This window comes from Culex pipiens, chromosome 2 (genome assembly GCF_016801865.2).
Source record: "Culex pipiens pallens isolate TS chromosome 2, TS_CPP_V2, whole genome shotgun sequence".
Classification (NCBI taxonomy): Eukaryota; Metazoa; Arthropoda; class Insecta; order Diptera; family Culicidae; genus Culex; species Culex pipiens.
In genome coordinates this window covers 138,357,942-138,383,378 of record NC_068938.1, presented here as the reverse complement: position 1 = coordinate 138,383,378, position 25,437 = coordinate 138,357,942, and the positions used below count along the sequence as shown (strand labels likewise).

Sequence of the window (25,437 nt, the reverse complement as noted above, 5' to 3'; positions counted from 1 at the left end):
TTTCACTTTTTGCTTTTTGGGTGTTTTTGAATACCCCTGACTCAAGGCGGTTCTAAAAACACCCAAAAAGCAAAAATTCTAAATTTTGTTTATAGGACCTTTTCAAAAAAAACTCTAGAATTGCTCGTTTGACCGTAATTTATACAATTTTGATATTTCGAGTATGAGGAATTGTTGCTTGCAATGCAATTAGTTAATTTTTCTATAATTTAGCCACCATAATGAGGTAAACGCCCCAGGACAGTGAATCGAAAGTTGTTTTCTTAAAACCCTTGTTTTGTTATAAGATTTGAATGGCACAAAATAAGGTTTAGCTGCACATTAAAAGAATTTTCAATATTTTTTCTTTCAACACATCAAAGTTAAAACAATTAAAAATAATTTGTTTTAATTTTTTTTGAAAATTGCTTTTGGGCAAAATTTTGCGAGACATTTCAAATAAAAAAATAGTGCGGGGCAAGTGGAACAAAGTTTTGCGGGGCAAGTGCACCACCTTCCAATTGCGAGAGAACCTAACCTCAGTTGTCAAACTTCTCAGTTTGCTGTCAAACGTCGCAAGTGTGAGACGCTGTGAAAGATGGTCCGGAATTACAAGCGGATTTCGGTCCGTAAGTCTTGGAGCCAAGAAGCCGTACAGGCCGGATCCACCGTAAACCGAGCGGCGCTCTCCCACGGTGTGCCGAGGCCAACGCTCCGAAAGTATTTGTTGTTGGTGGGGCCTCCGGTCGAAAATCGTAACCTAGGTCGGTTCAAGCCAGTTTTCACTGCCCAGCAAGAGCGAGAGCTGGTCGATTACATTCTGGCCATGGAAGTTACTCTCTACGGGGTCACGTCATTGGAAATGCGCAGTTTGGCCTACCAGCTGGCCACCATCAACAGAATCGACCACCCCTTCGACAACGGCACGGAGCTGGCTGGCAAGGATTGGCTGTAAGGATTCCGCATGCGCCACCCGGAACTTTCGCTGCGAGCACCGGAAGCAACCTCTGCAGCCCGAGCCCAAGGGTTCAATAAGGTGGCCGTGGACCAATTTTACGACATTGTAGAAGCTGCACTCTCTACTGGGAAGTTCCGGAAGCCCAGTCAGTTTAAAAACGTAGACGAAACGTGCGTGGTTACTGTAAGTGTACATTATAATATTTGATATCACTGAAAAGTTTGAAAGTAACATTTTTCTTGTTATTTATGTAGGTTCAAAGCAAGCGGTCGAAGATCTTGGCGTTGAAGGGACGGCGACAGGTTGGGGCCATAACTTCAGCAGAGCGTGGTGTCTTGTCCACGGCTTGCATCTCGTCGTCGGCGTGCGGCCAATACCTGCCCCCGATGTTAATTTTTCCTAGATGCCGTATTACGGAGCATCTGAAGCGCGGAGCTCCACCAGGCACCGTATTTGCGGGGAATCCAACGGGGTGGATGACAGTCGACATATTTATTAAATGGTTTGACCATTTTTTGGCGCATACGAAGCCGTCGGCGGAAGATCCGGTTATACTATTCCTGGATGGCCACGCTTCTCACACCAAAAACTTGGCCTTCATTGAAAAGGCCAGGGCCAATCACGTGACCGTGATCAGTTTCCCTCCGCATTCTAGCCACAAACTGCAGCCATTGGACGTCAGCTTCATGGGGCCGCTGAAGACCAACTTCTCCCAAGTCATCGAGAGATATCTCAAGGCCAATCCGGGGAAGGCCGTCACGATAAACGACGTCAGCGAACTGCTTGGGGACGCGTATCTGAGATCGGCGACGCCGAAGAACGCAATCGTCGGTTTTGATAAAACCGGATTGTGGCCATTCAACCGCCATAACTTTAAACTGGAAGACTTCGCAGCGGCCAAGGCGACAGACGTGTTGGATAGCTTCGAAACAGATCAAGAGAAACCCTCGTGTCCACCTCCCGTTCCTGTTGAGCCGACTCCCGGACAGCATCCAGTCCCCGCTGAGCCAAGCTCCAAGCAGTCCCTGCTGAGCCCTGTTGAGCCGATTTCTGGACAGCCTCCTGTTCCTGTTGAACCGACTTCCGGGCAGTCCCTGGTGAGCCCTGGTGAGCTGACTCCAGGACGGCAAGGGTTCACAGTTTCTCCGGAAGCTATCAAGCCGCTTCCAAAAGTGGCTGGGCGGAAAATTGCTAGCGGACGGCGTCGTCAAAAAGCTACAGAACTTACCTCCGACACCTACCGGAACGCGTTGAAGGCATCTGAGGCCAACAAAGAAGTCTCAGAGATCAGGAAGTCAAAGAAACGATTGGCCAAAGTGACGTCCGAAACCTCCACGAAGAAGAAGAAGCGGGATGGCAAGGCGGGAAAAGAGAACGTAAACGACTCGTTGTGTGCGATCTGCGGAGCGGTTTTCAGCAACTTTAACGATGGTTCTGATTGGGAGAAGTGCCACACCTGTGCGGAATGGTTCCACTGCTGCGTGGACAATTCGTGCCCGACTTGCAACGTTTAATTTTAAGAGCAGTTTTTTTTGTTTCTTTCGATTTGAAACAATTTTGATTTCATACATTTCCCACATTTGATGATTAAATAAAAATTGAATTCCCAGAAGTACTACTTGTATTCTTATTATAATTTTCTAACCATCGTGATTTTTTTAAATGTCTTGGAATTATCAGTTAAATATTTTTCACTCGTCAACAAATTGAAAGATACCGTCATCTGGGGCGAATCGGGATTACAGTCTGAATAGGGACAGCAGGTTTTAGAGCATTCAAAAGCTTGAAATTTGGAAATCGATGCACTATTTTGAATAATCTGTGTCTGTTCTATCCAAAACCAATCAAAAATATCAAAATATTGTGCAGTAACAAGGCTAAAACAGCTGTCCCAATTCGCCCCACGTGTCCCAACTCGCCCCAGATGACGGTAGTGTAAAACATATTGTAATCTCACTTTTCTAAGTTTTTAAAATTGATTTTTAAGCAAATAAACAAGTTATTCATGAATTGTTCCTCTTGCCCCATGAGGTTGTTCTTCTTGCCCCATCATTTATGGTAAAAAAATGAACTTTTTCATAATTCCAAGTAATAAAGAGGTAGTCATGACTTCAAATAAGAGTGTTTAAAAAAAACTGGATGATTTTTTACGTTTTTAATAGGTTTTCGAGAGCTTATTCTTAGCTTGTTACACTTGCCCCACTTTCCCCTATGTTTGTTACCGTCGTCTACCGAACTGTTTCAGCTTTCAAAGAAAACAATACAGCCAACTGAGGCTGACCTTCCTAACGTTGTACAGTACAAGTGACCTTGGACAAACATTGATGAGCAGCAACAAAAAGGACAGTTTCACAATAGATCAAACACATTATTGGCAAGAAAAAGACACATTTAAACACCAGAAGAAGGCCACAAACAAAGGCAGAAACGTTGGTGAAATAGGAAAAATGCTGTTTTGTTTTCGACAAGATGTTTCATCTGGGAAATCCTTTTGAATTCATCAAAAATAAAAACAATTCACCATTGAACTGGGATTGCGCTTGGATATCGCTCAGAAAGGCGGCTATTCAAACTTTGGAAACAATCATTCTCGCTCACCGCCTGTTGATCTCGATTTGAAGTCCGTTTCGATACTCGAACCCAACTGTAGCCGCAGCTTCTTGGGATGCTGCAGCAGTTGTGGAAATGATTTCGTTTACAACAATTACCTAGCGACGTAAACTTGAAACCGTCAAGATCTCCGACGATCTTTCGGAAGAGTCAGATTCAGACGACGAGCTTGGTGATACGCAAAAGTTGGGTGTAGAGGTTTCCACAGACGCAACTATTTCAGACTTGATTTCAGATGAGATTCGAAATCGAATAATCAGCTTGCTTTTTATCACGGAGACTTTTGTTTTTGAAATTCTATTTGTAATGTATTTCGTGACAAATTGGGTAGGTACTTGAATCTTACGTCCCATGTTGAGAAGAGCGTTCATTTACGAGAGTGTTAAATTATAAGTTTGACGTTTAAAGTTCACGAAGTTTGAAGTTTAAAGTTAAAAGTTAAAAGTTAAAAGTTTGAAGTTTGAAGTTTGAAGTTTGAAGTTTGAAGTTTGAAGTTTGAAGTTTGAAGTTTGAAGTTTGAAGTTTGAAGTTTGAAGTTTGAAGTTTGAAGTTTGAAGTTTGAAGTTTGAAGTTTGAAGTTTGAAGTTTGAAGTTTGAAGTTTGAAGTTTGAAGTTTGAAGTTTGAAGTTTGAAGTTTGAAGTTTGAAGTTTGAAGTTTGAAGTTTGAAGTTTGAAGTTTGAAGTTTGAAGTTTGAAGTTTGAAGTTTGAAGTTTGAAGTTTGAAGTTTGAAGTTTGAAGTTTGAAGTTTGAAGTTTGAAGTTTGAAGTTTGAAGTTTGAAGTTTGAAGTTTGAAGTTTGAAGTTTGAAGTTTGAAGTTTGAAGTTTGAAGTTTGAAGTTTGAAGTTTGAAGTTTGAAGTTTGAAGTTTGAAGTTTGAAGTTTGAAGTTTGAAGTTTGAAGTTTGAAGTTTGAAGTTTGAAGTTTGAAGTTTGAAGTTTGAAGTTTGAAGTTTGAAGTTTGAAGTTTGAAGTTTGAAGTTTGAAGTTTGAAGTTTGAAGTTTGAAGTTTGAAGTTTGAAGTTTGAAGTTTGAAGTTTGAAGTTTGAAGTTTGAAGTTTGAAGTTTGAAGTTTGAAGTTTGAAGTTTGAAGTTTGAAGTTTGAAGTTTGAAGTTTGAAGTTTGAAGTTTGAAGTTTGAAGTTTGAAGTTTGAAGTTTGAAGTTTGAAGTTTGAAGTTTGAAGTTTGAAGTTTGAAGTTTGAAGTTTGAAGTTTGAAGTTTGAAGTTTGAAGTTTGAAGTTTGAAGTTTGAAGTTTAAAGTTTAAAGTTTAAAGTTTAAAGTTTAAAGTTTAAAGTTTAAAGTTTAAAGTTTAAAGTTTAAAGTTTAAAGTTTAAAGTTTAAAGTTTGAAGTTTGAAGTTTGAAGTTTGTGTTTAGAATTTTGAATTTTGAAGTTTCACGTTTGTAGTTTGAAGTTTGAAGTTTGAAGTTGGAAGTTGGAAGTTTGAAGTTTGAAGTTTAAAGTTTAAAGTTTAAAGTTTAAAGTTTAAAGTTTAAAGTTTAAAGTTTAAAGTTTAAAGTTTAAAGTTTAAAGTTTAAAGTTTAAAGTTTAAAGTTTAAAGTTTAAAGTTTAAAGTTTAAAGTTTAAAGTTTAAAGTTTAAAGTTTAAAGTTTAAAGTTTAAAGTTTAAAGTTTAAAGTTTAAAGTTTAAAGTTTAAAGTTTAAAGTTTAAAGTTTAAAGTTTAAAGTTTAAAGTTTAAAGTTTAAAGTTTAAAGTTTAAAGTTTAAAGTTTAAAGTTTAAAGTTTAAAGTTTAAAGTTTAAAGTTTAAAGTTTAAAGTTTAAAGTTTAAAGTTTAAAGTTTAAAGTTTAAAGTTTAAAGTTTAAAGTTTAAAGTTTAAAGTTTAAAGTTTAAAGTTTAAAGTTTAAAGTTTAAAGTTTAAAGTTTGAAGTTTGAAGTTTGTGTTTAGAATTTTGAATTTTGAAGTTTCACGTTTGTAGTTTGAAGTTTGTCATTTGAAGTTTGTCGTTTGAAGTATTTAGTTTTCAGGCATTGCTGGATTTTTCCAAACAATTCTATTTTTAGAAAAATGCGAGTTTGGAAAATAAGGTGTTCTATAATGGCCATTAAATTTGTCATTTAGACAAAGTTGTCAAAAATTCTGAACTTTTCATTGTTACTTACCTTATCAAAATCAAGCTAATGCATTTGTGATATAATTCAGCATTAACAACTACACTGTTTGGTATATTTCGAGTATCGCTCCGATTTATTTCTGACAATTCTTTACAAAAACCGAAAAATAAGTTTAGTGTTTTTGCTTTCTTCTTAACTTTTTTTTTGTTGTTGCTTCACATGTCTATAGAACTGGCTGCAAATATGTTATCCGATTGAACAGGCGATTCGCTAATTGGTTTTTCTTCTCTTTTATTTTTTGTCTCGATTTACTTTAGCTTATTCTAGTGTTCTTTTTTTCTTCCTCCCTCTTTTAAATATATAAATTTATGACTATATATAGTTGCATATGTTTTTGTTCTCCACCCTATTTTTCAGTAGTGACTTCCTCTGTGCTGACTTTCCACGACTTTTTTCTTTTCGTGAATTTTCTCGCGCTTTCATTTTAGAACACTGGGCTGGGCGGGGATAATTTTTTGAAAACTATCACCGCGTTCGCTTACATTTACATGTATATATAATATTAGTAGTACTTTCCGGTCATCTCATGCTGGCGCCACTGCCGCTGCTGATTTCAATCAATGCTGATTCGAATGACGACTTAAAAAAGTGTGTGTGTGGTTGTGTGTGTTTTTTAATATATATTTCATAAGGCATCATATTTTTTTCCTCATCCTTCAACGCTCTTTCCGTTTTTCTGCTTCGAGTTGTAAAATACTTCAATAATTGGATTTCTTCATCTTTTTTCTGCTTGTTGTTTTCACTTGTTTTTTTTAGCATTCACTGTAAATTTCTTTGTTAGTTTTTTTGCTCCAACGTGTCCGAATTCGAGATTTTGTTTTTGCATCATAAGTTTACACCGAAAAAACAGACCTCCTCTGCTGGGGATTTTTTTTTTGGTGGTGATGGTGGTAGATAGTTTGATGAGATGAGTTCCGTTTTTGTACAAATATAAAAAATCTATATAAAAAACATTCAACTACTTATTCAGAAATGACTATTAGCGTTTCGGTACCCATTTTTGGTTGCGGTTGTTCAGCGTAGGTTCGTGGTTTTTTGGTATCGAGAGGATATTTTTTTTTTAGTTTTTATGTTTAGGTTATGCTTAGCTTTGGTATCGAGGGTTTGAAAATAAAGTGTGAAATCCTTAAGACGTTTTTTTTCTTTGTTAAAAACAATGGCTTCGTTAAACGTAAACACTAGACGATAATCGATAAAAACTAGCACAATTCAACACTTATGTACGACTACAGGGGAGACAGCGCTTAGTTAGTACGTAATTGGATTCAATAGGATAATGATCGACTCACACAAGCACTCCGGTCTTCCTTTCTTCTTTGAAGAGCAGCATCACACCATTTTTCCTCCACATTCTTGATTTTACAGCACATTCCACGTAATTTTCCTTCCTCCCCAGCTGCTCAAAGCACGACTTACTCCACTCGCGCTCTTTCTATTGTTCTGTCGTGCAAGTTGCGCGCAGCATTGCTTGCAACGTTGCGTGCAAGTTTACCTGCTACTGCGGGGTAAAGTCGCGAAGTGTGCCCTCGGTGGTGTACTGCTTGAAGTTCGTCTACAAGAGCGTCGACGTGAAGATGAGCAGCACCGTCAGCAGCGTAGCCATTAGGCGGGACGCGGCCGGAAGCTGGTCCGGCAGGGCCGTCGCACTGCTACCGTCGGTGCCGTTTAGTTCTGTGGGTGGGTTGGGGAAGTAGAAGAGATGAGATTGTTAGTTGAATTGTTAATAGTTGTTGTGAAATGATTATTGTTAAGTATGATAAGTTATTGATTGTTTGGATGTGTTATACATTTTTTTATATCCACAGAAAAAACATCGACTAGGTAAGCGATTAGATTTTTTCTCTTTGTTCATACCATAGAATAGAGATAGGTAGAATTGCCACTTGCCGATTCCCCCTTGTAAACGCCAAGCGACACTGCCGACAGCGCCACCACTGCTCGAAACGGGGAACTTCAGTCGAAATGCGCACTGCCCAGTCACGAAATTTTCTAGCAGAACTGCTTCTGTCAGAATCCTGCTAGAACGGTAGAACATTTCTGCTAGAATGCTGTAAGAATATGCAGCTCTGTGAGAACTCTGTAAGAATCCTGCTAGAACGTCTTTACTGGGTGGGCTTTTTGATGGAACTGCCCTGTGCATTCTGGAGGGTGCGTTTTGTTTGACAGTGACAGATTGAAAAAAAAGGCTTTTTGACATTCAGTTGGCGATCAAAAATGTGAAATGGTGCTTGGAAGCTGGATGAAAAGACGAGACCAGTGGAGGCGGTTGAACGTCAGGATTGGGCACAAATTGCGGTTAAAATTGGAGTGCGGTGGCCTTGCTGGTCAGGTTGGTCGACGAGAAGCGAGTGAGTTGAACAAAGTGGTTTTTTCCTCAGAACCTCCACCAGCGCTCCACGACCACTTTTCTTCACTCCGAAACTGCAAAATCCAACGAGCGCCGCCGGAAGCACTGTGCCTCACACGGCGTGGCCGGGTTTCTTCCTCGGAATCTTCAAGCTGGAACACCACAATCACTTTTCCTCCGTAACGGCAAAATAGCCTTTTCCTCCTCCGATTCTTCACTTGGTTTGACAGCAACAGCGAAATGTCAATATGACAAAACAGATGTTTTGGAGAAGTGAAAACGGATGTCAACTTATTTGGCATATTCTTGAAATTTTGAAAAAAAGGATGCTGATGCGAAATACAAATAATTTAATCTTCTTTTAAAAGAAATATCCTAGTTAATGGATGCATTTATCTTGAATTTTCATAATTGTTTTGATTTGTTTTCCATGTTTTTTAATCATTTTAAATTTTTAATGAATAATATATATGTGCCAACCAGTTCTCCACATTTTTGACGGTATTATGCGCAGGGTGTTGTAGTTCCCCGTTTCGCCGCTGGCATCAGTTAGGCAGCACAGTTTTGTCCCCCGGTCGGTAAATGAGTGGCAATCAAGCTTCCCTGCACCGTGCGGTACACGCGGTTCAACTGTACCTCGGGTTTGCTTTGCGCCTGCTTTGTTCGGTTTACACCCGTACCCGACTCACACGAACCGAGGGTATTTTGGTTCATCGTACCAGCGCACCACGACACTCTCGGTTTGCCGCGTCGGTTTTGTGTCTGGCACTCACCCATGGCATGAACCCGGTATATGAGCCAAGGTGCTTCACTCGTCACGAGCCGAGGTACGTGCCGTGGTACGCGCTGGCGGTACAAAACGGGTTCAATACCACGACACGTACCACGGCACGCTGTGTTCATGCCATGGGTGAGTGCCAGACACAAAACCGATGGGGCGAGCCGAGAGTGTCGTGGTGCGCTGGTACGATGTACCAAGATACCAATACAAAAATGGGTTCAGGCACGTACCGAAGCTAGAAAACCAAACCCGCGGTGTGCGTTGGCACTGGCGCATGGGAAGCTTGGTGGCAATTCTACCTATCTCTATTCTATGTTCATACCCAGATTGAAAGTCCGTAGACCCACGATGTTTTGTAAGGCAACGATGTTTTTCGAAAATTTCGATGAACTGTATGCTACGCGTTAGAGCGAAAGAGAAAGCATGCTTTGTATTTTCATCGAAGTTTCGCTAAGCATGCTATCTCGTTCTTTCATGTTTGCGAATTTTCGGCACTTCTGTCAAACTCAAAACTTCTCACGTCATTTGCGTGTTTGGCTGTGAAAAAAAAGTTAGGCCACGACATTTTTCCGATGCAATTCTGGGGTTTCCGGTTCCTGGTGCAGTGCAACGGCAGCGGCTTGAGCTAATGGGTAAGTAAATTACGGATGCGGTCGTCAACATGAATTCCGGCAAAGTTGTTCACATACCCTTTTCCTCTCCAAGCTGGACACCGATTCTGACGTAGAGGACGCCGACTTGGGCAACGTAACGTCCCCTTTCAGAACCAGAACCAGTCAACAAACAGCGGCTGTGCCAAGTTGCCAACGGTGACCAAGTGGTATGTTGTGCTGGGGACGAAAACGACCAATCTGGCATTCGGTGGTAGCGGAACCGGTGCTGAAGGAGCGTAGGTACAACAAATATTCTTTGGATCTCCAAACCCGACTAACCTGCCTTTCTTTTAGGCAAAAACATTCGGTAGTCGACTCCAGAAACAATAAAAACGGCAGTCGGTTCCAAAGTAGGGCGACGTGTTCCTTCGGGCGGTCAGTTCAACAGAAGGGGAACGTGGAATCTGTCCACACGAGTGCTTCCGGCGAGGCTCCCTGAACTCCGCGGCGTCATACTTCGAAGTATTCTTCCGAAACGCCAAATAAGACACCGCCCTCCATCAGGCGCAAAACCTACCGTAACAGTGTATCTTCGGGTGATAGTTCCGGGCCGCGATAAGCACTACGGCTAGGCCAACACGCAAGTCGGTGTCCGGAAGCGCGCAAAAGTTGCAGAAAAGCGTTACCCATCGACAAACTGACAACGATCAAGAGCGCGGAGAAGTTTGCTGGTCAACAATCTGCAGGACGTGCGCGTGAAAATGGCCAAGGCCGGGGTCGGTGACAAGAGCCGGCTGAATCGAGACGAGAGTGAGGTTCGGAGGCCATGCAGGCGCTTTGGTTTTGTTACGGAACACGATACAAGTTGTTAGGAAGCTTAAGACGCCGGTGGTGGTTTCTAAGAAGGTGGCCGGTAGGATCTGGTACAACATCGGCAGCATTGGCACCAGCCGGGATTTCCCCGATGCCGGAGTGGCCAGCAGGGACGATGGTGATCAATCTCCGGACACAATCGGAATGGCGTGGCGTCGGTGTTGCATGACGGATTTGGTCGAACGATGACTTGAGCTGGACGACGGAATGACAACGCTTCAACAACAAAAGTCTTTTCGCAACCATTTACTGTTTTCTGGTGAGTTGATTTAGGAAATGATTGTCCGTCGAACGCAGACGCAGAACTTTGTGTAATTTCGATTTTATCTGATCTGTCAGTCCGAAAATCTTCAGGGGTTGCTTTATTCAAAGGTCGATGAAAGGTACAAAGTTCTGCGTCTGCGTTCGACGGATAATCATGTTCCAATCTTAACAATTTGACTTGAGAGTAAAATTCCAATTTTCATTACTCCTTTTCCAGTCTGAACACACGAAAGACTTTGAAACAAAGTGCCCTGCGAAGTAGTCCATCATCAAACGCGCGATTCTCGATCAACGGCGATTCCGCGAAGGTTCTCTGAACGCCGCGTATCGCCCAGACAGAACCAGCCGTTTCCCCGGGCAATAGCAGGACCCGAAATCCCCCACGTTGTGTTACCTTCCGGAAAACTCCTGAAGCTGCAGTTTGACCAGCGCGTGTTTTCAGCCACGAGATTAACGGAGCTCGTCAAATCTCCGCAAATGGTCCACGTTGCAAAAAAAAAAATCTTGCCCCAAAGGGCGGCAATTTCTCGTTCAAAACGAAAGATGTTGGTAAGTTACTTGTGAGATTTGCTAGTTTTAGTGTAAAATAGTTTTTTTTTCTTATCAAATAGGGTGATGGAACTGTCACACGGGATGGCCACGTTACTGCCAGTGCTCTAGGAATGACGTTACTCGCTTGAAGTTCCGCACTAACACGCCTAGATTGGCAAATCGGAACCGGCCCACGTTCTTAGAACTTCTTCCCCGGCCTCTATCCGGAATTGACACCCACGACTGCCATGGCCCTGCAAATGTCCTTGATCCACCGCTGCACGGAGCAGTGTCGTAACGTTAACCGAGGACAAAATGGAAGCTGACCTGCTGGTCGGTTACGGCGAAGTTGCGCTCAGATGATTTCAGCCGCCACCCGGCACATGAACCGCCGTAACCGAGAAGCGGAAGAAGGTTCCGTGGCTGCGGTCAGCACGAAGACTAAATCCCGGCTTAACGTGAGTGTGGGTAGCCGAACATGACGAATACAACATTCATATGCATCGACCGCAGGCGTGCCGGAAGTCGATCTGTCCAAATGGGAAACGCGCAATCGTTCCATAACGAACACGCCGGTTACGAGAAGTTCGCCGACGACGACTGGCTCGATTAGGGGAAAAAAATCTGAAACTTCCGTTGTCGAAACGCGCTTTACCCGATTCTAGAGACAAAAGGCACTTCTACTGAACCGACAACGCGGGGCAGGGTCCCCCAAAGCATCCCAGCTGGGTGGTTCCGAGTCCGACGATTGTACGCAGTGGCCGGGTGTTGTACGCTACAAAGCTACCACCTTAGCATAATACCTTCGCTTTCCAAGACACAAACTTCGGCTACTGTATCATTTTGTCTGAGATCAAAACTTTGGCCTCGTAGCTGAATCACCTGATAGGTGGTCAATTAGCAGCGGAATCAGTGCTGAAGGTAAAACAATCATTATTTTATTCTTCCAATCTTAAATAATTTCCCCTCTTCCAGGTAGTCGGTTGTGAATTCGCAACAGGCAGTATGTTCCGTTGTAGCTAATCCGGTTACGAGGACCGACGAGAAGCTGCAGCACATCGAGGTGATTGCCAATGGACAACGAGTTCGATTACAACCAAACGCTACAGTTTTCGGACAATGAGTCGGAACCGAACCCGCCGAAGGAGGTGCCGGTGAAGCAGGTTAGCAAGCAGCAGCTGCAACGCGCGCGTGAATCGCCTGTCCGTCAACCACCGCTGCCCTTGCAATAACATGGCAATGTCGGCTTTGGAGGACTGGACGCCGAGGCCAAGTCACGTCTCAAGTTGCGTCGTGAAGAGGGCCAGCGAAGGGAGAGGGAACGTAACCAGGAAGCTTCAGGAGCTGTAGCAAGAGCTGAAAAGTAAGAAGGAAGAAATTAGGGTCTTCACCGGTCAATGACGATTTTCTGGATCAGCAGCCATCGGCTGCAACTTACAGCGAATCGAGCGAGGGAAAGAACCGCAGCGATTCGAGCAATGCGATCGGGGTGGCGATCTGAGAGACATTAGATATCAACGGTATGAATACGGAAGTCACGATCGGTACGGTGGTGATCGTGACGGCGCCTGGGACAATCCGCCGTTGTCTAAGAACTTCTAAACTATTCTACCGCCGAGCTTCCAGAAGCGTAGGCTAGCGTGCACCGGCCCAGCAGCAGCAGGGTGACGGCAAGAGCGGTACGATCCGCGGTTCATCTACACCCAGTGACATGGTCGCATTGACTCCAGTCCTTTTCAACATTCTGCTTCCAACTACACAGAAAAAAAAAATCGGGTAAATTTACATCATTTATGATGTACCAAAAGTGCACGTCATTAATGATGCTAATTTACTTCAAATTCATTGTAAATTTAAATGCCATCCGACGTAAATGTGCCGCCCAAATGTCGCTACCAAAACATGTAATTTTCCGATGAAATCGATGTAATTTTACAGGAGCCAAAAATTTTTTTACTCCGTTGAATCTTAAATTTGATGTAAATTTAAATCGCTTTTTAGGCCGTTGCTTCGAATGATATATTTTTATTTTTCTTTTTGCTCAGTTTTGAAATTTGAACACTAACACGGTTGAAAATTTTAAACTGATCAAGATGAATTTAAAAATAAAATCATTCAAAATAGGCAAAAGGTTTAAAATAAACATCAAAATTAAGATTCAACGGAGAAATGTCATATTTGAACATGATTTGATTCATCCTACAATACGAGCTTAGTCTTGATACATCGATGATTATAAGAAGTAACCCTGAATTGCTTAAGTTAGACAATCTCTGGAGCAATATTTGCAAAGGGCGGAATGTGCTAAATGGCAGCAGGTGAGGACAGCTATTGTTATACATTTAAAATTTGGTTTATTAGTTGCCCCTTTAGTAGGAAAATTGCAAAAGCGAGAACCGACACAAATAATAAAATAAAGTCAAAATATCCATATTTTAGCAACCTTGTATAAAAAGGCTAAAAACTTACTTCCAAATTCGTTAACTGCTGTCATCAACCGACGTGGAGTCACTGTTCTTGGGAGTCTCCGATATGATGATGCTGTCCGTTGGCAAAATGTGAATCTGCTCGCTGCCTTCACCACCAGCAAACTCCACCTTCCTGGTCCGCTTAACCAATCGCTCATCCTGGGACATAGACGGACGACGTTCAGCACCAGGATCATTTGGCTCGCCTTGTTGTCACCACCGATCATCTGGAGCGTTTAACGTTCTCTGAGAAAAGCACCGCCTTGCATCAGCATGCCAACACCTTCCAGCAGCTGGCGTCTGGTCCAGCGTACCCTCCAAATCCAGCGGCACTCCCCAGACTTTTGTTGCTGTTGGGTCATACCTCGTTCGAGCGTTGGCATATCGACGGGACACGTTCCAAAAGATCTAAAATGAAGAAAATTAGCAATCAACTAATACGCAACTTGTAACGACCAACTATAAAACATACCATTTTACTCACCACTATCCCTACTGCTTGCCGTAAAAATTGATCCCTTCCGTCCCAGCTAGTGACCTCCAACTACTGCTAGAACCGCCGCTTAACCTCACTCTTGTCCGATGGAACCTTCTCAAAGATGCTCTCTAGGTCCGTGGCCATGGAGCTCGCTCGGATAAATTGTTGCGATTGGTGCAGGAAGCGGACGTTTGTAGACGATTCAGGTAAAGCTGTTCCAGGTGGACATAGCGGGCAGGCACCTTGAAATTAAAATCCAAAACTACGCGGTTGTACTCGGCAGCAAAACAAAACAAACCACAACTTACAGTCATTGGATTGAAGACCACCAGATGGTGTCGAAACAGTTTTTTGCAGCTCACATCGGAAGTTTTTAAGGATTTTCACTTTCCGTACTCAAAGCCATAGCTTTTTTTCTTGAAACAAAGCAGCATTTCAATTTCACTCGACTGTTTTTGTTTATTTACTTTTGCCAAAAAACCTTGGCAGCTAAAGTTTTCAAAAGGTAATAGACTGGTTTCCATTTAGTGGGGATTGTCGGAGTTAAGTCTAACCAAAATTGGGTAGGGGGATTTTTAACTTCTTTGCTAGTTAGTTGTGCTTCACAAGTATTCTTAGGTGTATTTAAAAGAATGTAGCAATGGAATACCCGATTCGAGTGGTAGTTTGACAGTTCGCTCCATAAGAAATACATTGCTCACTACCAATCGCGTCGGGTACTCCATTAGCATTGGAATAGTTTGGTCCTGAAAGTAAAATTTGTATTTCTGCTAAGGCCGTTGCAAATATTTTTCAAAGTTTATGTCGCCCAATGTAAAGTCCCACGAAAAGTTTTTTTTTTTTGCGAAAAACAAATTTTTGTCAATACTTCGATATTTTGAAAACTAAATATTGGAAAGCAACTAGACGCGGTCTAAATGCATTTTAAACCCCTTTTTCATACAAATGTTGAAACCTAGGCTTGTAATTTCTATTTTTTTTGAGCGTCCACGTGGTTTATGGATTGCCTTAAAAATGCGATAGATAGCCTGTGGACCTAAGAATGCTTCATATTTTTGTTATTTGAAAAAAAAATTAAGGGTTTAAGAGAATTACGAAGAGGAAGAGACAAAAATTGATATAAAATTTGCATTGCCGTTTTGAAAAAAAAAAGAAACAAAAAGTAATCAGATTTTTTTAGGTGACCCGTAAAACGGGGTGACGTTGATAGCCAGGGTAACCTTGTCAGGTTGATTTGTTTTTTTTTTCTGTAAAATGAAAAATACGAATTCGATACAAATCGAATTGTATGAAAACATACCGACCTTGGCAGAGAATTGGGTCCTAAAATGAAGCTTAGATTGCTAAAATTATTGTTTACAGCGATAAAACTTATTTTTCTGAGTACAATGACCCCTTTGTACGACCACAAAGAGTTTAAAATGGATTTTTAAATCAATTTTGAAAAATTATCCTCGCGGTCCTTCTTGACAGAAAAGTTCCTACTTGACAGCTCGTTCCAAGGGGACCATAGTTGATCCATCGAAAAAATGTTGTCTTGTCAAAAAAAATTTGTGCATTAAAATGAAAAAAAGTGATCAGAAATGGTTTATAATCGTGTTTTTTACCGCTGTACATAAAAATTGACATAGGGCTTTAGTACCCGATTTCCCAAAGTAACATAAGAAATAGTTTTGAAATAATTTCGAAAATTTTAATAGTTAGTCACCTTGAACTAGAAAAATATTGATAAACAGCACTATCCAAGTGTCACGTTTTTCTTAATGAGTTTGAATCGAAAAAACATTCTCAGTATAAAAAGTTTTTTTTAATTGATTTTTTTTTTTAATTTTTCTAACAAATTGGTTTTGGTGACAACAAAATTTTGTATCCTTATAAACAAATCAATATTGAATAATTTTTAATCTAATTTGGAACTATTTATTTACTTAACTCGAGACTAAAATTTACAAAAAAAATATTTAAAGTAGTTACTACTTAGTTAAACAAACATTTTTCAAATGAAACAAACATTCCATTGTTAATTTTTGAAATTATAAATCATCTAGAAAGCATACTCTAATTTGAGTACAACGTTATGCTCTTTTTGTCGGAGTTCATTGTTTGATTATTTTTTTTGTGCATGCCAAATTTTGCGTGCTATGGATCTCCGACAAATTTGATTTGTTTATTTATGTTGCTTTGATCCGTGTTTCACAAGTGTCAAACAGATATAAAAATTATTCAAAACAAGTTTTTTTCCCTTAATTACCCCAACTTTATCTATCAATTTGTTCAATTCAAGTATCAAGAGTTCGCTATTTTTGCTGGTAAAGTTAAAATAAATGGTAAGTAAATTTGTTCAAAACATTTACTAGCTGATTTTTCAACAAATTTACCTTAAAAAGGATACTTATATTGATTCAAGGAGGGATGACGACCAGAATTTTATGTTTGTTACGGCGGTACTCTATTTTGTTGCAAACTACGGAGAATCACTGGACACTGGCTTTACTTCAAGACGAATCAGATCACACGAAGAACGACGCTGTTCCCGTCTAGAATCTGCAGAATGTTCCGGAACGCCAGGCCGCAGGCAAGTGTGCTCCAACATCCGGAACCTTTTATAGAATTGAAAGGTGAGTTTAACTTGTGGAACCTACCTTCTGAAGCAGAGTTCCAAAAGCATCCAGATGTTTGGTAAAGTGCTGACAAGGGATACAACATTCAATCAAAACAAACAATTTAAATCATTACTACGAATTGCTTGCCAGTGAACAAATTACAATCAAAACAATGTAATTAGGCCAATATCGAAGTGTAAACAAAGAAACTATCCTGCTCACATCTGTTGATGTTAACATTTGGAACGAGCAGGAAATTTGTTTACACTTCGACATTGGCCCAAAAACATCGTTTTGCTAGAATTATTGATTGTTTTGTTTTGACCTAATCGATGCTTCTCTGACAATCGACCGCACAGTTTAATAATAATCGAACATTGTATGGGACCGGTATTTCAAAACACTTCCACTTTACTACGACTCAAACACGACAATGAATCAATTTGTTTTTGTCTTTCGTTTTGGCTGTCAAAAACAAACTTACAATTTAAATGCTTATTTCGTTTACATTTTGAAAATTTTACATGAGAAATGATTTTACATGTTTTTTATAATTTCAAATTAAGGATTTGCCAACCACAAAAATCACGAAGGCACGAAGGATAGACCATGTCTTGGGGGGTGAAAGGATGATAGGATTTAGTGATAATACCACAATTTTAATATTTGTCTTTCTCTCTTATTTCAGAGGATGCCTGTTCTGAGTTCTAAGTGTTGCAGAAGCCTTCCGCTCTACATAATGGAGCCTTCCTTCTATCATTTCCTGTATTTTGAAAAAAGTGATGCGCCGAATGTCGACATATAGTTTATCACACTTACTCCATACGGTGTGAGCGTGAAATGCTGTATGTTTGCAATTGGTGCATTGGCTATTTTCAAATCAGGCTAGATTTTTCCTATTATTTTAAGATAAAATTTAGTAAAATCTATCCATCTATTTATTTTGCTATTGCTATAACTTGTCCCTTACCTCATAAACTTTAACTACTCTATTCTTCAAACTTGGAATCGCAATACATTATTGTAGAAATGTAACAGTTGAAAAAAAAAATGGTAAGAAATTTGGGCATAACTGTTATTAATATGATTAAAGGTACGTTCAATCTGTTTTATTATATATATTAACTATTCTAGTTTGTTTGTCCTGTCCCATATTTCACAACTTCAGTTGTTATCTTGTAAACTTCTCGTTACAAGTTGGTAGTTCTGTCTAGTTGCAAAATAAGGTTTCTTTATTCTTTCTTTATATGTTAGTCTGTTATTCAATGTTCGATTTTATTTTACATTGTACTTATCCCATTTTTTCTCTTTTTCTCTTTCATGTACCTTGCGAGCATACGATGACCAAAAAAGTCATTGTATAAGCCAACACACGTGTATTTTTCACAAAGCCGCGAAACAGAACAAGTATTTTTATAAGTGCGTGAATAACAATCGGTCGTTGAAGCTCAAAAATGTGAGAACAATATCGCGCCGTGGTTCAGTGATAATAAGGCGAAGAAAGTAGACGACGATTCCGCATGAAGAATATAGCGGAAATTATGTGTTAATTGCACAATGGATGAAGGTTTGAAGTTGACACTATCAAAAGGGAATGGTAAGATGCAATAGTAATATTGCTAGGTTTGATAGTGTCAAAAGGTAAGATCAAGGAATAGGGATTATATGAAACTATATTGTCATAATTATTGTATTCACTGAAATATCTATACGCTTTCTACCCCCAATGTGTCCTGCACTGGGGGTGCCTGGGGTAACTTCGAGTTGACCTGGGCCGCCCGAGGAATTATGTCGTAGGTGGTTCGTGTACTTCTCACTCACCTCTCCTCGCGGCAAGGTTTTCCGTAGGTCTACACTCGAACATGCAACATGGGACAGCATGAATCTTCAGCTGAAGCCGGACGAATGTATTCCGAAATTACAGAATTACAGAATTACAGAAGGATTTGCCAACCACAAAAATGTGTTTACAATAGATTCATTCATTACATTGAATCTCACATTACAACAAGGCTGTTTAAATGCAATACAACGCTTTACATTGAATTTCAAATTTACATTGAGCATGTTTACGTGAGAAACATGGTTTAAGTGTAGGGTAAATTCACATTTTTTTTTCTGTGTAGGTACTGGCTGGTCTGATTTGCGGGGAAATCGGTCGGAAGATGACGAAGAAGAGAATTAACATTGAGTGGTTCCGGTGAAATTGCCGAACGCCGCGGCCTCTTGGCTTGCCGGATACGCAGGCCGTGAACCGGCGCATGAGCGGGAGGCAGCGCCCAATACGAGCCAGCAGGAACTTTAAAAAACACGGACAACCCCCGAAACGCAACTCGCGTTCCGTCTCGTCCCGGCGAAGCGTAGGAACCAGTCTACAGTGGTGAGTCAACACTTGGTAAATAAAAACATTAACAAATGTAATTAATTTACATAGCGCCGCAATTGGCAAATTGCGCAACGAGCTTGTCGCATTCTTCGGCAAGCACGCCCCGAGCATGCCTTTCTACTAAAGGTCTACGCTGGTCAGACACTGGCCTTCCTTTGGGCAACAGATGGAACCTCTGCAACAGATCGTACTGGATGTGACTGTTGAAAAGGTACCCGGTCGGGTCGGTGAAGCAATAAGTCGCCGGAAGCTTGTAAGTTACCTCGAAACAATGCTGGGCGAAACAGCCTGGATTGACGTTCATGACCCTGCAAGTGCGCTGGTATCAAACTGATAGCACACCATGGCCCACCTGCGCAGCAACAGTGCCGGGGAATCGATCGTGGCGATCGTGACCGCGGTACAAGGTCCCACGGGAGATTATGAAGCGTCGCATTTTCTCCAAGGAGGACGATCGCTTCAGCAGCGGTGCCCGGAGTCATCCTGCAAGATAAGCGGCAACGGTGGCCGTACAGCGCCGCAGTCCAATCGAAGCAGATTATCATCGGTTAGTGATGCGGAAAAGGAGGATCGTCGACTGTCGAAGGCAGCCGCTCCGTTGACCGAGGCAAACCACATGCAGCAGTTCCAGCAGCAACCAGATTCGCGTTGAATTTTGGAATCGTTAGATCCTAGAGCGGATCAAGGAAACTCCGGACAAGGCCTTGGGAAGATTTGGTAGTAGCTGCGGAGGAAGCGAGCTAGTCACGCAATCTCGTTGGACGAGATGACGAAAAAAAGTACACTTCCGGATCGGATGCTGGCAAGAACGACAGCGGTAGTGTGTCTGCGGACCGTTCAGGTGCAGTCTATTGAGCTAACGAACAACGAATCCAACTGGCGGTTCGGTTTTAGAAGCGCAAGACCTACAATCACCTCCGAGCTCCCGGAGGTTTCCCAGTACAGTACTAGTACCGAAAGCTGCCGTTTGAACAGGTCGTGTTTTCAACGACCCCAACAGTTTATGTACCGTAGCATACCAAAAGTCCGACATCCAGCCACAAGATTAACGAAGAATCTCCGGAACCGTGTTCCTAGAAGTTTTTTTCCTCAAGATTCCCCCAAGACGTTCCTGGAACATTGCTCCAGCTGCTCCGGAAATGCCACTCGAACGGCCATGCCGACGACGAGAGCAACGCTGCACGGAATTAGCTCGGTCATGGCCCTGAAAGTGTCTTCGGAACAACGCTGTCCTCGAAACGGCGGGTGGCCTGTTGGTTCTCAAATTTCGTAAATTTATTTGGAACATTTGCATGATTTGGTTCACTAATTGTTTTTTTTTTCTTTTCTAAATAGGTTCATGCAATCCGGAATGGCACGCGGTGCGGAACGGAAATGGACCTCGAAGCCCCCAAGTAAATTAACAGATTTGCCGGGTGGTCACCAACCTGCACGTGCCCTCGGAACGATGCTGGACGAAATAGGCTCGACCTTGATGGCCCTGCATGTTCCCTTAAACGTCGATGTGTGGATCAGGCTCGGTGGACGGTCACCGCCTTGCAAGTGACCTGGAACGAACCTGCACAAATACGCCAGGTCAAGTTCAAGCGAATCCGGTCCACGATCCTGGCCTTTTCTCGTTCAAAATATGGTGATTTATTTGTAATATTTGCTTCCTTCGGATCACTAATTGTTTATTTTTCCTCATTAAATAGGGTCATACAATCCGGAACTGCCAGGGACCAGGGACGGCTATGGCTTAAGAATAGATTCGCCGGACAATCACCAACTGCAAGTGCCCTCGGAACGACGATGCACAGAACAGGATCGATAGAGGATCATGGCTTTGCAAGTTCCCTCGGAACGTCGCTGGATGGATCAGGCTCGGCGACGGTCGCCGTCCTGTGGGCAACTAGGTGGAACCGCTGCAATCTACCGTACTGGATGTGACCGGTGAAAACGAACCCGGGCAATAAGTCGCCGGAAGATTGAAAGTGAACGGAAAAGCTCCACCAAATTGGACCAGCTCCCGCTCTTCCTTGCTCCGGACTATCAAAAGCAGCAAAACAAGTGAAAAAAGATTGATTCTACGCAGAATTTAATATAAACGATATAATTTGATTAATAAAGTGCAAACACGCAAAATAATCGGATCAAAAAATAGAAATTCTTTCAATCAAAACAAACCCCTGATGACAGATGACGGAAAAAGAAGAAGAAGAACCTTTAAAAAGAGCTTGATGCGCGTCCGATTTTTCACCTTTACGTCGCTCTTACATCGCCCCCGCACGTAGGCCTCTTGCGATGTTCGAACAACCTTGACAGGTTGACGTTTCGGGTGCAAAATACCTTGATTCGGGTCTGATGCATGTCTCAAAATCAGACCCGCGTCGGCCCCGGTAGGTCTGATCGTCGCTCTTACGATCAGACCCGATCGGCCCCGTATTTCTTACTGGGTATCTGGGCTGCTGAGTCGAGTGACTGTTTCAGCGATTCCGACTCCAGCTCTCCAAAAAAAAAGACTCCACCGAACCCTTCTTCGACTCCACACCAGCTGTTGGTGCGTCAACGTCATTTAACGGTGATATAAAATTGGAATCTGAATTTAAAAAAATTGGTATCTTTAAAAAGGGAATTTCTGCTTGATTTGGCTTCGGCAAAATTGTAAGTCACGATATTTTTTATTTGTCTTTTTATCACTAAAAGTTGAATTCCGAAAATACATATTTTTTCTAATTTTCCAATTATTTTGATATGTTTTTGGGGACTAAAAAAGGCATTTGTTGTGCTAAAGTTTAGGATTACGCAAAATCTTGTACTGGAAAAGATGAGCAATTCTCTGAGAAAATTCAAAAATCTGTATCTTTTGAAGGAATTTTTTGATCGATTTGGTGACTTCAGCAAAGTTGTAGGAAACTGAAAAAAATGATACACGGTAAACAAAATTTTGGTGATTTTTAAATTCACTTTTTGTCACTAAAACTTGATTTGCAAAAAACACTATTTTTATTTTTTTTATTTTTTTATGTGTTTCAGAGGGCATCAAATGCCAACTTTTCAGAAATTTTTAGAATGGGCAAAAATTCTTTGACCGAGTTATGATTTTTTGAATAAATACAATTTTTTTTTCCAAAAATCGAAGTATTGGTCGCAAAAATTTGTCAATTTCATTTTTCGATATAAAATTGAATTTGCAATCAAAAAGTACACAAGTGAAATTTTGATAAAGTGCACCGTTTTCAAGTTATAGTTATTTTTATGTAACTTTTTACAAAATAGTCGCAGTTATTGATTTTTAAAAATAGTGCCCATGTTTGCCCACTTTGGAAATTTTTTTTTTGAAAAGCTGAGAAAATTATCTATTTTTTGCTTTTTTGGACTTTGTTGATACGACCCTTAGTGCTGAGATATTGCCATGCAAAGGTTTAAAAACAAGAAAATTGATGTTTTCTAAGTCTCACACAAACAACCCACCATTTTCTAATTTCGATATCTCAGCAACTAATGGTCCGATTTGCAATGTTAAAGTATAAAACATTAGTGAAATTTTCTGATCTTTTTGAAAAAAATATTTTCAAAAATTTTGAATCATGACTAGTATTTCAAAAGGGTGTAATATTGAATGTTTGAAAAGTTCAGAAATGTTACAATATTTTTTTCTTTTGGACATTGGGGATCGGGCTTCTGGTTTTTAGGTAATTATTCCTGAAGTTTAAATTTTAAATTTAGAATGAGTTTTCAACTCGCGATATCTCGGAAACTATTAGTTCGATATTCAATGCTAAACATTTTTAAATTTTCTGCACTATTCTATTATTAATTTCAAAATGTATAAATCCAAACTAACATTCGAAAATAGCGAAAATAGGTGATTGAGCCAATCCAAACGGTTACTCTTGATTCTAATGTTTCGAATTTTGAATTTAAAAATTGTTTCATGATTAGGGCTACCAACTGTAAGGATTTTTTCCTTACCGTACTGATTTTCGAGCCTCTCCGCGGATTTAACTTCACTTCGAACGAACACTGATCAGGTCAGAATTTTGTACGGAATTTTTGGTATGATACGGATTTGTAAGGAAATTAATAATGACAACAACAACTATTTTAAATTTTAATGCATTTTGCATTGGCATGTAAGGCTAGTTTTATTTAACTATCAGTTTGATTTTTAAACGACAATTTGGGTTGTTTTTCGAGTTTGCCTTAGTTAATTATCAAGTTATTGATCTTTTCAAATTCCTTACAAAACACATTTATCCTATAAAGATTCAAAAGCTTTCAAAAGCTTGTGAAAATCTGAATCAACAAATCTTTTCGTGAAAACTCTTTTTGTTGCTTTTTTTCGTGAAAACATTCAAAGCGATATTATTCGTAAAAGCAAACTTGATATTCCGTAAACTTTAACATTTAACAAGAAATGGAAGATCATTAAACATTTATTCAGAAAATCACGGTTTCTTTTCAGAATGTTTTCAAAAGTGTCATAAAAACTTTGCTATCAAAATTAAATTTGAAAGCTGTAAATACCACTCTGATTTATCTATTTAGTCCAAATTTGCAAATTTATCAAAATAATTCCTTGACAGCTTTTGTTATGCAATGGGGCCATATAAGCAAAGTAGAGCGTCCAATTTCCCGTCCCGAGAAAAAAATTCCCGGAAATTCCCGGGATTTCCCAAAAAAAAAATATTTCCCGTTTCCCGGGAAATTTATAAATTTCCCGGGAATTCCCGAAATTCAAACGGAAGTATACATTTTCTTAAATTTTTGGAACTATTTTTTGAAAATGCTCTGAAAAAATAATAAATGAACAAACTCAACATTATTTTGTTCAATTAAATGTATTGTTTGGTTTGTATATAATTATAATCAGATTTTCAGAAATTATGATATCAGAATTATTTCTGATAATATTAATTTTTGAAGCAACTGGGAATAGATCTTGCTTAATGAGTATTAATTTATTACAATTAGGTAAACTTTTAACAGATTGATGTTATTTCATCAAAACAATATTAACTCCTTACCTCCAAATTAAAATTGAGATTTTTTTACGTTTTTGTTTACCATGATCAAATGAAATGAAAATCGAATTTGTGCAAATAGAATTAATTCAATTGGTTTAATAGCTAGTACTAAAGAAATTACAATTTGAAGTTAAAGAATAATGGAGCACTGGTGCAACTACAGGTGTTAGAGGGTTAAATGTGAAAAAATAGAAGACTTTTTGTGGAATGATGTTAATTTATTGTATAATCATGTTGCATAATAACACAAAAAAATCATTGAAAAATTACTTTCTATTGTTTGTTCTCAAAAAATGCAAAAATATATTCAAAGCTTGCTTCAAATATTTGAAAACATTGAGTTGTTTGGAGTAAAACCAACACTAAAAAGCTTTACCATTTGTACAAGAGCTGAAACCAGTATTTGTCATGAATAACATAATTTCTGCATGTTTTTGCCTTCCTCACCTCACTGAGGCAAGGCTATAAAATCACTCGAAAAATGAACTTCTTAAATACGACTCCTAGATATACCTTCACGTATACCTATCGACTCAGAATCAAATTCTGAACAAATGTCTGTGGGGATGTGTGTAGACATGATTTTTTTCCACACGATTATCTCAGAACTGGCTGAACCGATTTTGGCCGGATCCGCCTTATTCTGTTCGTTTTGGGGTCCCCTAAGACCCTATTAAATTTCATTCTGTTTAGTGAAGTACTTTTAAAGTTATGCCAAGAAAAAGTTTTTTTGTAGCTACAAAAAAGGGTGATTTTTGCATAACCTTAAAGGCCGGGTCTTTTTGCTTACGCGCGAGAGTCGCGCAGCATGCGTAGGGATTTTGGTCAGACCACGCGGGGGATTGGCAGCCACACCCTCTTGCATGCGTATCGCCCGGTTGCCACATTGCTTAAGCAGTGTCTGCGTCTCTTCTGGAAAAAATTTGTATTAATTATGTTGCTGAATACATCATTTTGTCTCGACAAATATTTACACGAACTTTTTACTGAAATATATAACTCATGAGACTTTTCTCCTTTATTTTGGAGAGTTGATAAAAAAATTGAAAAATGAAAAAAAATAAAAAAAATTAAAAAAAAAAACTCTTAAATTAATTTGTAAGTATTGCACACTTTGCACCAAATTCTCCCCCTGTGCAAATCATAACTGCACACCAAATATGTGCACACTTGAAATCCTATCCCTTCTTCCCCCCGCTCGCCTAGAGTGGTGCGTGTCTCGACTGAGCTTTGTTGCTTTCGACTACTTTAGAACTGTTTCAAACTAGGGTGTGAATTTTAGATAGTTTTTTTCTGCTGTAGTTTGAGGTGTGCACTTTGTTGGAGAGCTTTTTACAACTTGCACGATTGTTGCAAAATCTCTGAAATCCGCAATACAACCTGAAATACAACATGAATGCGAGGAAGGCACCAACCACCTTAAGG

The 25,437-nt window shown here is 40.1% G+C and overlaps 3 protein-coding genes and 1 long non-coding RNA gene across 11 annotated transcripts in view; 3 read left to right on the top strand and 1 right to left on the bottom strand.

The window, feature by feature from the left end:
- Window positions 1–631: 631 nt before the first annotated feature.
- LOC120426056 (uncharacterized) lies at window positions 632–2,559 on the top strand. The gene is made up of 2 exons (XM_039590742.2): window positions 632–1,120; window positions 1,192–2,559. Exons 1-2 carry the CDS (start codon window positions 944–946, stop codon window positions 2,449–2,451), a joined length of 1,437 nt encoding a protein of 478 aa, XP_039446676.1. The 5' UTR covers window positions 632–943; the 3' UTR covers window positions 2,452–2,559.
- Window positions 2,560–5,908: 3,349 nt separating this feature from the next.
- Window positions 5,909–25,437, bottom strand: part of LOC120426052 (uncharacterized) — a 272,074-nt gene continuing 252,545 nt past the window's right edge. For all 5 annotated transcript variants that reach the window (XM_052708656.1, XM_052708658.1, XM_052708659.1 and 2 more), the window contains one exon: window positions 5,909–7,350. In XM_052708656.1, the coding sequence (XP_052564616.1) occupies window positions 7,232–7,350 (119 nt within the window). In that variant the 3' untranslated portion in view covers window positions 5,909–7,231. The remainder of the gene's footprint in view (window positions 7,351–25,437) is intronic.
- LOC120426055 (uncharacterized) lies at window positions 9,135–20,136 on the top strand. Of its 3 annotated transcripts, XR_008212223.1 has the most exons (7): window positions 9,135–9,439; window positions 9,513–9,700; window positions 9,755–10,532; window positions 10,755–11,086; window positions 11,149–11,989; window positions 12,044–12,747; window positions 18,744–20,136. It is a non-coding gene; the product is annotated as an uncharacterized LOC120426055 (long non-coding RNA). The 3 variants fall into 3 exon arrangements; XR_005606637.2 differs by lacking the exon at window positions 18,744–20,136 and having other exon boundaries at window positions 9,513–9,696; window positions 12,044–12,819; XR_005606636.2 differs by lacking the exon at window positions 18,744–20,136 and having other exon boundaries at window positions 12,044–12,819.
- On the top strand, window positions 20,137–21,428 carry LOC120426053 (uncharacterized). 2 transcript variants are annotated; one of them, XM_052708662.1, is made up of 3 exons: window positions 20,137–20,272; window positions 20,339–20,633; window positions 20,698–21,425. In XM_052708662.1, exons 2-3 carry the CDS (start codon window positions 20,506–20,508, stop codon window positions 20,930–20,932), a joined length of 363 nt encoding a protein of 120 aa, XP_052564622.1. In that variant the 5' UTR covers window positions 20,137–20,272; window positions 20,339–20,505; the 3' UTR covers window positions 20,933–21,425. The 2 variants fall into 2 exon arrangements, with proteins under 2 accessions (XP_052564622.1, XP_039446675.1); XM_039590741.2 differs by having other exon boundaries at window positions 20,143–20,272; window positions 20,339–21,428.